Source organism: Tachyglossus aculeatus, chromosome 6, assembly GCF_015852505.1.
Source record: "Tachyglossus aculeatus isolate mTacAcu1 chromosome 6, mTacAcu1.pri, whole genome shotgun sequence".
NCBI classification, from domain to species: Eukaryota; Metazoa; Chordata; class Mammalia; order Monotremata; family Tachyglossidae; genus Tachyglossus; species Tachyglossus aculeatus.
In genome coordinates this window covers 12,102,542-12,116,324 of record NC_052071.1, presented here as the reverse complement: position 1 = coordinate 12,116,324, position 13,783 = coordinate 12,102,542, and the positions used below count along the sequence as shown (strand labels likewise).

At 48.9% G+C, this 13,783-nt stretch overlaps 1 protein-coding gene across 1 annotated transcript in view; it reads right to left on the bottom strand.

Moving 5' to 3' along the window:
• The window catches only part of LOC119929832 (ubiquitin carboxyl-terminal hydrolase 12-like), a 74,791-nt gene that overhangs the window by 4,390 nt on the left and 56,618 nt on the right, over positions 1 to 13,783 (bottom strand). The window contains exons 7-8 of the mRNA XM_038748146.1: positions 11,194 to 11,391; positions 9,283 to 9,361 (exon numbers count right to left, since the gene is read on the bottom strand). Of these exons, the coding sequence (XP_038604074.1) occupies positions 9,283 to 9,361; positions 11,194 to 11,391 (277 nt within the window). The remainder of the gene's footprint in view (positions 1 to 9,282; positions 9,362 to 11,193; positions 11,392 to 13,783) is intronic.

Below are 13,783 nucleotides of genomic sequence, written 5' to 3'. Positions count from 1 at the left end.
TGATTGATTGATTTACCTCATCTATAAAATGGGAATTAAATACTACTCCCTCCGACAGACCGGGAACCCCATGTGGGCCGGTGACTGTCTGTCCAACTGTAACTCCCCCAGCGCTTAGTACAGTGCCTGGCACATAGTAAGTGCTTAAGTCCATCAGTCAATCGCATTTACTGAGCTCTTACTCCATGCAGAACACTTTACTAAGAACTTGGGAGACTACAATATAACAGTATAACAGACCCATTCTCTGCCCACACTGAGCTTACAGTCTAGAAGGGAAGACAGACATTAATAACATTAATTAACAAGTATCATTAAAAAACTGTACTGATTAGGCTGCGGCATAGGCTGGGCTTTATCAACCTAACCTGGGCAGGCAGTTGCCTTTGTGGCTACTGCCATTCATTCATTCATTCAATCGTATTTATTGAGCGCTTACTGTGTGCAGAGCACTGTACTAAGCGCTTGGGAAGTCCAAGTTGGCAACATACAGAGACGGTCCCTACCCAACAGTGGGCTCACAGTCTAGAAGGGGGAGACAGAGAACAAAACAAAACATATTAACGAAATAAAATAAGTAGAATAACTATGTACAAGTAAAATAAACTGCCATCTTGCCGTCCAAGTTAGCCAGCTTATTTTCAGGCTCTGCACACAGTAAGGGCTCAGTAGATACCATTGATCGATTGGCACTTTGATCCGAAGCCTTCACCTGGGATGGCTCAGCCCCAGCAGGCAGAGAACCCAGGTCTCCTGACTCCCAGGGAAGTGAATGTTCTTTCCACTGGACCACATAATCGGCAGATTCTCTTTTCTCAAGGTTTGCTTGTATCCATCCCAGTGCTTAGTACAGCGCCTGGCACGTAGTCAGCGCTTAAAAATTACCATCATCATGATTATTATTCAACGCTTCCTTAGGCCATCGCGGGGAGGTTCGGTTGGCTCTTGTTGGGGGAACCAAAAAAAAAATAATAATCCTCCCTCCAGTGTTCAGGGATCCTGCTCTGGCGGAAATGTCTCCCAGGCCACCTCCAACCCGTGTGGGTGATTTCCGGCTCCACGCTGGACCCATCGCTCTCTGAGTCGGCAATACCCCATGAGGTTTCATTATATGGCCATGTCGGCTCCGAAAACATCTTCCGCTCTTTGATTGAAATGCCAGATGCACGCCCACTGCAATCAAGGCTCTTTCTCTCCCCGTCTAGAATTGTGACGCTCACCCAGGAGTGCTCCTGAAGGCTCACAAAATCATCCTCTCCGTGGTCTTTTAAGAAATATCTGCGGTCTCACTGCCTGGCCAGCCCTGCCTTGCCATTTGGGGACCCCGGAAAAAATCAGAGATGGAAAGGACCTCACTGAGGTAGCCGGAACTCTTGCTAAGTGGCTCGAGAAGCAGTGTGGCTTAGTGGGTGGTTTTTGGTGTTTGAGAGACAGCGTGGTCTAAGTGGATAGAAGATGGGCCTGGGAGTCGGAAGGTTCTGGGTTCTAATTCTGGCTCCTCCACATTTCTGCTTCGTGACCTTGGGCAAGTTACTTCACTTCTCTGGGACTGTGAGCCCGCTGCTGGGTAGGAACCGTCTCTATATGTTGCCAACTTGTATTTCCCAAGTGCTTAGTACAGTGCTCTGCACACAGTAAGCGCTCAATAAATATGATTGAATGAATGAATGAATTTACCTCATTTGTAAAATGGGGATCATTTTTACTATGGTATTTGTTGAGCGCTTCCTATGTGCCAGGCACTGTACTAAGCACTGGGGTAACCACAAAAAAAATCAGGTTGGACACAGTCCTTACTCCACGTGGGGCTCACAGCCTCAATTCCCATTTTACAGATGAGGTAACTGAGGCTCAGAGAAGTGAAGTGACTTACTCAAGGTCACGCGGCAGACGTGGTGGCATTAGAACCCATGACCACCTGCTTCTCAGGCCTGTGCTCTATCCACTAAGCCATGCTGCTTCTCTAAGAGTGGAGCCCCATGTGGGACAGGGACTGTCTCCAACCTGATTAACTTGTATCTACCCCAGTCCTTAGAACAGTGCTTGGCACATAGTAAGTGTTTACCATGTTCCATAGTCATTATTACTATTATTATTATTATTCGGGAAAGAAATATAATGGCTTTGTCTACTCTTCTTTTAAATAGACCGGCAAGCAAAGGGCCTTCAGGACTGTACGCTGGTTGTGGGCAGGGAATGTGTTTGTTATATCGTACTCTCCCTAGAGCTTAGTACAGTCCCACCACCTCACCTCCCTTCTCTCCTTCTACAGCCCAGTCCGCACACACTGCTCCCCTGCCGCTAACCTCCTCACTGGGCCTCGTTCTTGCCTGTCCCGCTGCCGACCCCTGGGACACGTCCTACCTCTGGCCTGGAATACCCTTCCTCCTCATATCCGCCAAACTAGCTCTCTTCCTCCCTTCCAAGCCCTACTGAGAGCTCCCCTCCTTCAGGAGGCCTTCCCAGACTGAGCCTCTCCCTTTTTCTCTGCTCCTCATCCACTCCCCATCTCCCCACTCCCTCCCTCTGCTCTATCCCCTTCCCCTCCCAGCACTTGTGTATATTTGTACATATTTACTACTCTATTTTATTAATGATGTATATATATCTATAATCCTATTTATCTATTTTGATGGTAGACACCTGTCTACTTCACAATAATAATAATGATGGCATTTATTAAGCGCTTACTATGTGCCCAGCACTGTTCTAAGCACTGGGGAGGTTACAATCAATCAATCAATCAATCAATCGTATTTATTGAGCGCTTACTATGTGCAGAGCACTGTACTAAGCGCTTGGGAAGTACAAATTGGCATCACATAGAGACAGTCCCTACCCAACAGTGGGCTCACAGTCTAAAAGGGGGAGACAGAGAACAGAACCAAACATACCAACAAAATAAAATAAGTAGGATAGAAATGTACAAGTAAAATAAATAAATAAATAGATAAATAGAGTAATAAATATGTACAACCATATATACATATATACAGGTGCTGTGGGGAAGGGAAGGAGGTAAGACGGGAGGATGGAGAGGGGGACGAGGGGGAGAGGAAAGAAGGGGCTCAGTCTGGGAAGGCCTCCTGGAGGAGGTGAGCTCTCAGCAGGGCCTTGAAGGGAGGAAGAGAGCTAGCTTGGCGGATGGGCAGAGGGAGGGCATTCCAGGCCCGGGGGATGACGTGGGCCGGGGGTCGATGGCGGGACAGGCGAGAGCGAGGTACAGTGAGGAGATTAGTGGTGGAGGAGCGGAGGGTGCGGGCTGGGCAGTAGAAGGAGAGAAGGGAGGTGAGGTAGGAGGGGGCGAGGTGATGGAGAGCCTTGAAGCCCAGGGTGAGGAGTTTCTGCTTGATGCGCAGATTGATCGGTAGCCATTGGAGGTTTTTGAGGAGGGGAGTAATATGTCCAGAGCGTTTCTGGACAAAGATAATCCGGGCAGCAGCATGAAGTATGGATTGAAGTGGAGAGAGACACGAGGATGGGAGATGAGGTTGTCCCACGGGGGGCTCACAGTCTTAATCCTCATTTTACAGATGCGGTAACTGAGGCACAGAGAAGTTAAGTGACTTGCCCAAAGTCACACAGCTGACAATTGTCAGAACTGGGATTTCAACCCATGATCTCTGACTCCACAGCCTGTGCTCTTTCCACTGAGCCACGCTGCTTCTCCATGCTACTTGTTTTGTTTGTCTCCCCCTTCTAGACTGTGAGCCCGCTGATGGGTAGGGATTGTCTTTATCCGTTGCCGAGTTTTACTTTCCAAGCGCTGAGCACACAGTAAGCACTCAATAAATACAATCAAATGAATGAATGGAGTGCTCTGCATGCGGTAAGCACTAAATAAATATGACTGACTGACTGACTGGGGGCTTCTTTGGGGATGATAATGCTGAGACATTCTTGGGATTATTTGAGCCGGCTGATGGGTAGGGATTGTCTCTATCTGTTGCCAAATTGTACTTTCCAAGCGCTTAGCACACAGTAAGCGCTCAATAAATACGATCGAATGAATGAATGGAGGGCTCTGCATGCGGTAAGCACTAAATAAATATGATTGACTGACTGACTGACTGGGGCCTTCTTTGGGGATGATAACGCTGAGACATTCTTGGGATTATTTGTGTGTGTTTCCCTTTCTTTTTTTCCATCTCCTTCCCTTTCCTAAACACGATCTGTTTCCTAAACTTCTGGGTTTGCTTTAGAGGCCCCCTCTGGCCTTCATGTAGTCCATTCCCCTGCCTCCAGGCAGGCTTCTCCAGAACTACTCCAGGCAGACAGCTGAAGGACATAAGGGAGACAGCGTTTTTGGTGTTTGAGAGACAGTGTGGTCTAGTGGATAGACCACGGGCCTGGGAATCAGAAGGACCTGGCTCCAATCCCGACTCCACTGCTTGTCTGCTGTGTGACCTTGGGCAAGTGACTTCACTTCTCTGTGCTTCAGTTCCCTCTGTGTCAGGTCAGACACAGTTCCTGTCCCACAAGAGGCTTGCAGTATAAGGGTAAACTGTAAGCTTCTTGTGGGCAGTGTTCTCATCTACCAACTCTGTTGTATTGTCCTTTCCCAAGTGCTTAGTACAGTGCTCTGCAACACAGTAAGCGCTCAATAAATACCGCTGATTATTTGATAAAGATGGTGGTGGGGAGAGCAGGACCTGAATTCCCATTTTGCAGATGAGGAAACTGAGGCCTTTCCTGCTCTGTGAGTGGTTTTGTTAATAGAAAAGTCCGGATCTGGTTTAAGTGACTCTGTTCCTCCAGCTTCACATTAAGAGAAAAAAAAAACACACACGATGAAGGCCTTCCATGTTCTTGGGCAGGAGAGGTGAAAATAATAATAATAATAATAATAAACACCATAATAATGATGGTGTTAAAGGGCTATGTTCCTGGCACTGTATTAAGCGCTGGGGTGGATACAAGTAAATTGGGTTGGACACAGTCCCAGTCCCATGGGGGGCTCACAGTCTCAATCCCCATTTTACAGATGAGGTAACAGAGGCATAGAGAAGTGAAGTGACCTACCCAAGGTCACACAGCAGATAAGTGGTGGTGCCGGAATTAAAAACCCATGACCTTCTGTCTCCCGGGCCGTGCTCTATCCATTAAGCTTCTCACGAAAAGGTAACTCACCAACGGCATTCCCTGGCAGAAAACATTTATGTCTCTGTCACCACAGAGACATGTGTGCATAACTTTTCCATAAAATTGAGGTCCTGGGGGAGGCGAGGGAGGGATGGATGGGGTCCCTGTTTATCTCTGAAAGGTTGGGGGGAGATCCTGGTGAAGGAGGGATTTCAAACACTGAAATAATCGTTGGAGGTGGGGGCGGGGGCGGGCACTGCTCTTTCCAGCTCAGAGATGTGAAGAAAAGCCCCCTTCTACCTCACCTCGCTGCTCTCCTATTACAACCCAGCCCCCACACTTGGCTCTTCTAATAATGATGGCATTTAGTAAAGCGCTTACTATGTGCAAAGCACTGTTCTAAGCACTGGGGAGGTTACAAGGTGATCAGGCTGTCCCAGGTGGGGCTCGCAGTCTTAATCCCCATTTTCCAGATGAGGTAGCTGAGGCACAGAGAGGTGACTTGCCCAAAGTCACACAGCTGACAATTGGCGGAGCCGGGGTTTGAACCCATGACCCGACTCCAAAGCCCGTGCTCTTTCCACTGAGCCACGCTGCTTCTCATCTTCTCTTCTAATGCCAACCTACTCAATGCACCTTGATCTCGTCTATCCCGCTGCTGACTTCTCGCCCATGTCCTGTCTCTAGTCTGGAAAACCCTCCCTCCTCTTATCCGACAATTACTCTCCCCACTTCCAAAGCCTTACTGAACGCACATCTCCTCCAAGAGGCCTTCCCTGACTAGGCCCTCATTTCTTCATCTCCCACTCCCTTCTGCATCACCCTGGCACTTGGATTTGCTCTCCTTATTCACCCCTCCCTCAGCTCCACAGCACTTATGTCCATATCCGTAATTCATTTATTTATCTTACGGTTTCCCCCGCTAGACTGTAAACTCGTTGTGGGCAGGGAAAGTGTCTACCAGCTTATGTTGTACTCTCCCAAGTGCTAGCAGCATGGTGCAGTGGGTAATAATAATAACAATAATGATGGCATTTATGAAGTGCTTACTATGTGCAAAGAACTGTTCTAAGCGCTGGGGGTGGTTACAAGGTAATCAGGTTGTCCCACGGGGGGCTCACAGTCTTCATCCCCATTTTACAGATGAGGTAACTGAGGCCCAGAGAAGTTAAGTGACTTGCCCAAAGTCACACAGTTGACAAGTGGCGGAGCCGGGATTTGAACCCATGACCTCTGACTCCAAAGCCCGTGCTCTCATTCATTCAACTGTATTTATTGAGTGCTTACTGTGTGCAGAGCACTGTACTAAGTGCTTGGGAAGTACAAGTTGGCAACATATAGAGACGGTCCCTACCCAACAGTGGGCTCCCTCTCTTCACTGAACCACGCTGCTTGGGAGTCAGAACGTCATGAGTTCTAATCTGGCTCTCTGCTGTGTGACCTTGGGCAAGTCACTTCACTTCTCAGTACCTCAGTTACCTCATCTGTAAAATGGGGATTGAGACTGTGTCCCCTACATGGGACAACCTGAATACCTTGTATCCACCCCTGCGCTTAGAACAGTGCCTGGGCAAACAGAAAGCACTTGAGAAATACCATTATTATTATTATTACTCTGCACACTGACTGATTACACTGCAATCTGACTGCTTGACTGAGTGACAGAAGGAGGAGGTGATCATTCAGAATCCTCCGGCTCGGTCAGAAATAGGATTGTTCTCTTGATGGTGCTATGCTCTCGTAGGGTGGGAAGGGAAGGTGACATCCTTCTGGTCCTCATACCCTGAGAGTGAAATCTTGCCTCCAAAAGCACTGTAGGAGCATCCGAGGGGCGGGAGGGGCATACTGGGAAAGCTGTGGCCTTTTCACGCCAGATAGTTCGGCCGCAAGCAGTGAGGGGTGCCCAGAGATTGACCCCTCCAATGGCGACTCACCCCCACATTTCACTTATCACAGTTTTTGGTGGCTGAATTTCGACTTGCCTTCGCCCTGGATCGGATTATATTCTCAGTGTTCTCTGTGTCTGCCCTCTCCTGCTTAGACCGCTGGCTCCTGGGGAGGCAGGACTGGATTTTGATTAATTTTAGTGTAAATCCCCCCGGTTTTTAGGACACCAGAAGGGCCGGATCAATCTAAAACACGACGACGGTGATGATGTCCACACCCTGCTGGCTTCTCGACTCTCCGAGACCGTCACTGAGGTGGTATAAATGCCATGTGGCCCTGCTTCTTGACAAGAACTTAATTCCTTGACCTTTCTCATCACGGTCAAGCGGTCCATATGGTAAGGAACCTGTGCAGTGCTGTCAGGTGGAAAACACTGCAGCCTGAAGGCTCTTATATTGGACCGTTTAATGATAATAATAATAATAATGATGACTGTGGTATTTGTTAGGTGTTCACTATGTGGCAGGCACTGTACTAAGCCCTGGGGTAGACACAAGCAAATCAGGTTGGACGTGGTCCTGTCCCCTATTGGGCTCCCAGTCCGAATCCCCATTTGACAGACATGGTAACTGAGGCTCAGAGAAGTGAAGTGGCTTGCTCAAGGTCACACAGCAGACAAGTGGCCGGGATTAGAACCCAGGTCCTTCTGACTTTCATGCCCGGGCTCTAGCCACTAGGCCACGCTGCTTTCTGCCAGGCGAGTGGGGAAGCTGGATGAGAAAAGCCAAGATCCAAGTCCAAATATCCTCCTAGCCCACAGAAGGGAGAGGCTGGGCCATCTCAATATGTAGCCCAGACACCCTCATTTAGGGGTGGTCCAATCTGAGTGAACAGGAGACCTTGTGAAAAGGGCAAAGGTCAGGGGGAGATAGATTTCTTAATAATAATAATTGTGGTATTTGTGTGTTGAGCGCTTACTACGTGCCAGGCAATGTACTAAGCGCTGGGGTGGACACAAGCCAATTGGGATGGACACAGTCCCTGTCCCCTGTTGGGCTCACAGTCTCAATCCCCATTTTCCACGAGGTAACTGAGGCCCAGAGAAGTGAAGTGACTTGCCCAAGGTCACAACGACAGACAAGTGGCGGGGCCGGGATTAGAAGCCGTGACCTTCCGGCTCCAGGCCCGTGCTCTATCCACTGTGCCATGCGGCTTCTCCAATCTGTTCCCTCCCAGTGCTCTGAGTCACATCCTTCCAGATTTCTTCCAACTAAGGCAGTGTTGCAGAGCCCAGAGCTGCTTTGGGAATAGCATGATGCATTCAAGGCCACCCCAGGCATCATCCACTTAATTAGCAGAAGAGTCTGGAGTCCGAAATGTTTGGCTGGAGTCAGCGATGGCAACGGAGAGGCCAGAAGGGAAGGGGAGAGCCTGACCAGAGAGGTAATGCCTTGACGATGTGGTTTGGCAGGTAAAGAGGAAATATGGCTTCGATCCAAACTCAAGGCAGCCCGAGACTTCCAATGTAAACGGGGAAATGCCAACCAGCATGCTGTTGCCCTGGCCGCTTTCTTCTTTGCTTTCTCTCTGCCTCCAGGGACAGCTTTGAGGGAGGAATTCAGAGGTAGGCCAAAGGGTGGGCTGCCATCTTTCAAAGCGGCACTGTTGGGTTGGGCCCAAGGGCTCAGAGGGGATGGCATAATGCCACTCTTCTTGTTAGAGCCGCCACCACTCTACCTCGCCTTGAAACCGTGCCACTTGACCCTGACTTGGTGGGAAAGGGTGCCAACATCCGGACGAATAGGAAGAAACCAACAGCTTAGCCAGTTGAAGCGACCACAGATATTTCAACGGCCACCGCCGGCTGGCATTGGGGCTTTGTAAAGCCCCTCTCTAGGCCTATTGGTTCTTTCTAATTTTTCCCTTTTTTAAAAAAAAATTCAGCTCGGTGTCGTCCCTCATCAAATCCGAGATGCTGTCTGGGATATGTGTGAAAAAAATTAAAACATGGTGCGGTCGGCGTGCATTGCTCCCTCCTGGTGGGTTTCAGCTAACAGAGTACACCCTGGCCATTTATATCAGAATTTGTTTTTACGGAGCATGTTCATGGAAGTGATTCACGTTCCGATTCAAAAAGGCTCTGGGCCGGTGGCCCGAAAGAGATCTTGCGACTGCTCATGTCCCTGGATTTATTCCCTCCTGGCTCTCACCTCACGTGTACCTCCAGACAAATCCGGCAGGACTTGGTTAGATTCCCATGCCCTATTCCGGGAAAACATCCCACACTGGCTAGCGGGGGCTCAATCCACCTACCTCTACGATGTCGTCATCAAACAGCAACCAGAACCCATGGCTCTTCACAATGGTGATATAATGGCCTCGGTTTGGCCCGCTGTGGAGAAGATATTGAATATTAAGCATCTCTCATTTGAGCGCAGAACACTTGGGTGAGTTCTGATTTGGGAGTGAACTGCAACTTTGGTTTTGGGGATTGCTTCAGTGAGGTCATCCGGTCCAGTCCCCTGCTTCAGTCCCCCCAAGCCAATGCCGGGGGGTCAGTCTTTTCTCAGAGACTTGTACGGACAGAGATACCCCAACTTTCCTTGCTAATCTGCATTGGTGCTGAACCGCCCTATCAGCCCATCCAAATTTTTTGTTCCTGACATTCAAACCGTTTCTTAAATGTAAAGACACCCCTTAAAAGCACTCCTCCTCCTTTTCTTTCTTCAGGCAAAACCACAACCATTCCTCTAACCTCTCCTCAGAAGACCTGACTCTTTGACTGCTTCTGCCACTTCTCTGGGAATTTTCCTCGCGCCCTTTAAAAATGACCAAAATGGGCCCGGGATGCTAATAAGAATCTGACCAGCGCAGAGTAGAGCACTCATTATTTGGTGAAGTACTTAATAATAATAAAAAAATAATAATGATGGTATTTGTTAAGCCTTACTATGTGCGAAGCACTGTTCTAAGTGCTGACACATAGTAGCAGATACCACATTTAAAAAATAATAATAATAACAATTAATAGTAGTAGTATGCAGGTTCCGGTGATGCATTAAGTAATAATGACAAGTAGCAATTGGGTAATTGCTACTGCTCTGCCGATGGGAACTGGGGACTCTTCTTAAGTTAAAGTCCTACTAGGTCTATGAACTGGATTTACTATTTGCGTGTGGCTGGAGTCCTGCAAAGTGCTTTAGGAAAGTCCAAGAACCAACCTGCAACCACTTAGGGATAAACAGCTCCAGGAACTTATTAGCTCTTCATTTGGCCCGTTTGAAAATTAGATTCCATGCCCTCGATACTACTGGCCTTTCTGAAATTAGGAAGACCCACAGCAGAGCGAGGCGTGGGCAATCTTTTTATTTATTTACGGTACACGTTAAGCGCCTACTATGTGCCAGGCAGTGTACTAAACACTAGGGTAGATACAGTTAATCAAGTTGGACACTGCCCCTGTTCCACAAAGGGCTCACAGTCCTAACCCCCACTTCACAGATGAGGTAACTGAGGCACAGAGAAGTGAAGTGACTTGCCAAGGTCCCACAGTAGACCCGTTGCAGAGCCGGGATTAGAACCTAGGTCCTTCCGGCTCCCAGAACCGTACTCTTTCCACTAGGCCACGCTTCTTCCTACAGTAATAATAATAATAATAATAATGGCATTTATTAAGCGCTTACTATGTGCAAAGCACTGTTCTAAGCGCTGGGGAGGTTACAAGGCAATCAGGTTGTCCCACAGGGGGCTCACAGTCTTAATCCCCATTTTACAGATGAGGTAACTGAGGCCCAGAGAAGTGAAGTGACTTGCAGTATCACAAGTGTCTACTGTCAACGGCCAACCTCCTTGTGGGCAGGAATTGTGTCTTCCGACTGTTGAACTTTACACTCCCAAGTGCTCCGTACAGTGCTCTGCACGCAGTAAGTGCTCAATAAATACCGCTGACGGACTGACTGATATCATGGCAGGGGAGAAGAAGAAAATGTGGGGGGACACAGGAAAACAGAGGGCAGAACTACCATCTACGCTACGTTTGGGTTCCTTTCTCTTCCCAACCCGCACGGTACTGCGAGATACACAGCAGGTCGAGTCTTCCATCCGGAAATCCCGTCCGCTTTTCGAAGGGCTTTTTTCCGAAATGTGCTTTTAGTTGCTTTCATTTATTTGCTGACTAATCGAGACCTTAGCCTTGCCCTCCAGAGACGGAGAGAGAGACGTTACCTGCCGCAGTGAACCACCACCGCCACGAGGTCGTACATTCGGTCGGGGTTGGTGGCATCTCCAGACGTGTTGAAGAGCCGCAGTTCCAAAGGAAATACCACGCGGTAGGAGAGTTTGGTATATCGGTGCAATTGGTCCATGTACTTGAACCTTTTTAAGTGCAGAGCTAGAATCATGGGCAATTTCTTCACTCTCATTCTAGGATATGGGAAGAGAAGAGAAAATCACATTAGGTGTTTTTTTCTTTTAAAATCGCATTTGTTAAGCGCTTCCTCTGTGCCAGGCACTGTACTAAGCACTGAGGTAGATACAAGTCCATCAGGTTGGATACAGTCCATGTCCCACGTGAGGCTCATGGTCTCTTAATCCCCCTTTTAGAGATGAAGGAACGGAGGCACAGAGAAGTGAAGTGCCTTGCGTAAGGTCACACAGCAGACAAGTGGCTGGGATGGGAATCCAAGTCCTCTTACTCCCAGGCCCTTGCTCTTTCCACTAGGCCACACTGTTTCTCTTGGTTGGAAGGAGGTGGGGAGGAAACTTTAGTACAAATCCCTAGGTAAGCTTGACTCTCTCTTCTGTCCTGGGGTCATTTTGCTAGACTTTTCAGGCTTTCGCACAGAAATCCCAAAGAAAAATGATCTTTCGGGCAGAGAAGGCCAAGGGAGAGTGCTTTCCAACCCTCTGAAGGGCACAAAGGTGTAAAACAGTGCACAACAATAATGATGATGATGGCATTTGTTAAGCGCTTACTATGTGCGAAGAACTGTTCTAAGTGCTGGGGAGGGATACAAGGTGATTGGGTTGTCCCACGTGGGGCTCACAGTCTCAATCCCCATTTTACAGAAGAGGTCACTGAGGCCCAAAGTCACATAGCTGACCAGTGGAGGAGCCGGGATTAGAACCCATGATCTCTGGCTCCCAAGCCCTTGAGCGTGAGCCACGCTGCTTCTCTTCACAAGACAGGTGGGGCGGCGAAACCGCAGTGCCGTCTGATTCCGCGAGACCTCCTCCCCTTCAGAGTCGAGGCGGAGGAAGATGGTGGAAGTGAGACCTGTCGGGAACCCCGGCTGAGGCTGCGCTGCTGATCAGCTGGGTGACCCCCTGAGGAGCCCAGGCTGGGAAGAGTTAACGTTCCTGGCCTAGAAAAACAGAAGGGAGCTGGGGTGGGGACGGGCAGCCACTTCCCCTCAGAGCAGGGTGGCCTAGTGGATAGAGCACGTTCCTGGGAGTCGGAAGGACCTAGGTTTCAATCCCAGCTCCGCCACATGACTGCTGTGTGAAGTTGGGTAAATCACTTCACTCCTCTGGGCCTGTTACCTCAACTGTAAAATGGGGATAAGACTGTGAGCCCCAAGTGCGACAGGGACTGTGTCCAACCTGATTAACCTGTATCTACACCAGTGCTTAGCCCAGTGCCTGGCACATAGTACGCGCTTAACAATATTATATTATTGATATTATTATTATCATCCCATTTAGGATGGGGGAACCTGAGGCCTCCATTCTAACTACAGCACAGGAGCTGAGGGCAACGACAAGCTCTCCTTCTCTAAACGTGAACATCTCCAGGGGTGGATGGGTGGCCATGGACAAGAGGGCCTACAATCATGCTGTCCTAAAGGACAAATTCAGTGGGAACGTCTGCCCCATTTGGGCAGACACTGTACTCTCCCAAGCGCTTAGTACAGTTCTCCACCCCCGTAAGTGCTCAATGAATATGATAAAATGATTGACTGACTGACTGACTGACAGGGATTGGGTCATCTCTGATTAACCTGAATCGGCCCCAGCCGCTGGGCTGAGGTGAGAGATGAGCACTCGGTAAGAGTCTATAAAAAATAATAATAATAAAAAAAATCAAGGCTCTCTTTGAGCTCCAGTGAGATTAAGGAACGCATTCCTGGAGGCTGTGATGTCTCCTGCTCAGGGGATGTTCTCGAAAAGTTTAGATGTGTCCCTTTCTGGGTTGGTTCTGGAGCAGACATGCCGGGGGGTTGACGGATGGACGAGAGGGGCTTCTGGGGGTCCCAACCATAAACACTCTGCCTTCTTAGATTGTGAAACCCCCAGAGGACAGGGACAGTGTCTCATTTCCTCCTGTGTACTCTTTCACCGCCTGCTCTGCCCACAGTGAGAAGTGGCATGGTCTACTGGACAGGGCACAGGTTTGGGAGTCAGAAGGACCTGGGTTCTAATCCTAGCTCTGACAGTTGCCTGCTGGGTGACCGTGGGCAGGTCATTTCACTTCTCTGTGCCTCAGCTACCTCGTCTGTAAAATGGCAATTAAGACTGCGAGCCCCATGTGGGACAGGGGTGGATTTGCTTGTATCCACCCCAGTGTTTACTGCAGTGTCTAGCACACAGTAAGCGTTTAACAAACACCACAATCACAGCACTGTGCTCTGTCCACAGAAAGCGCTTCATATACACCACCCCTACTTTTCCCTCCGACTACCATGTTAATGTTTGTCTCCCTCTGGACTGTAAACTCCACCTAGACTGTAAGCTCCCTGTGGGCAGGTAACATATCTTTCAACTGTTATATCATACTCTCCCAAGCGCTTAGTGCAGCGCTCTGAACACAGTAAGC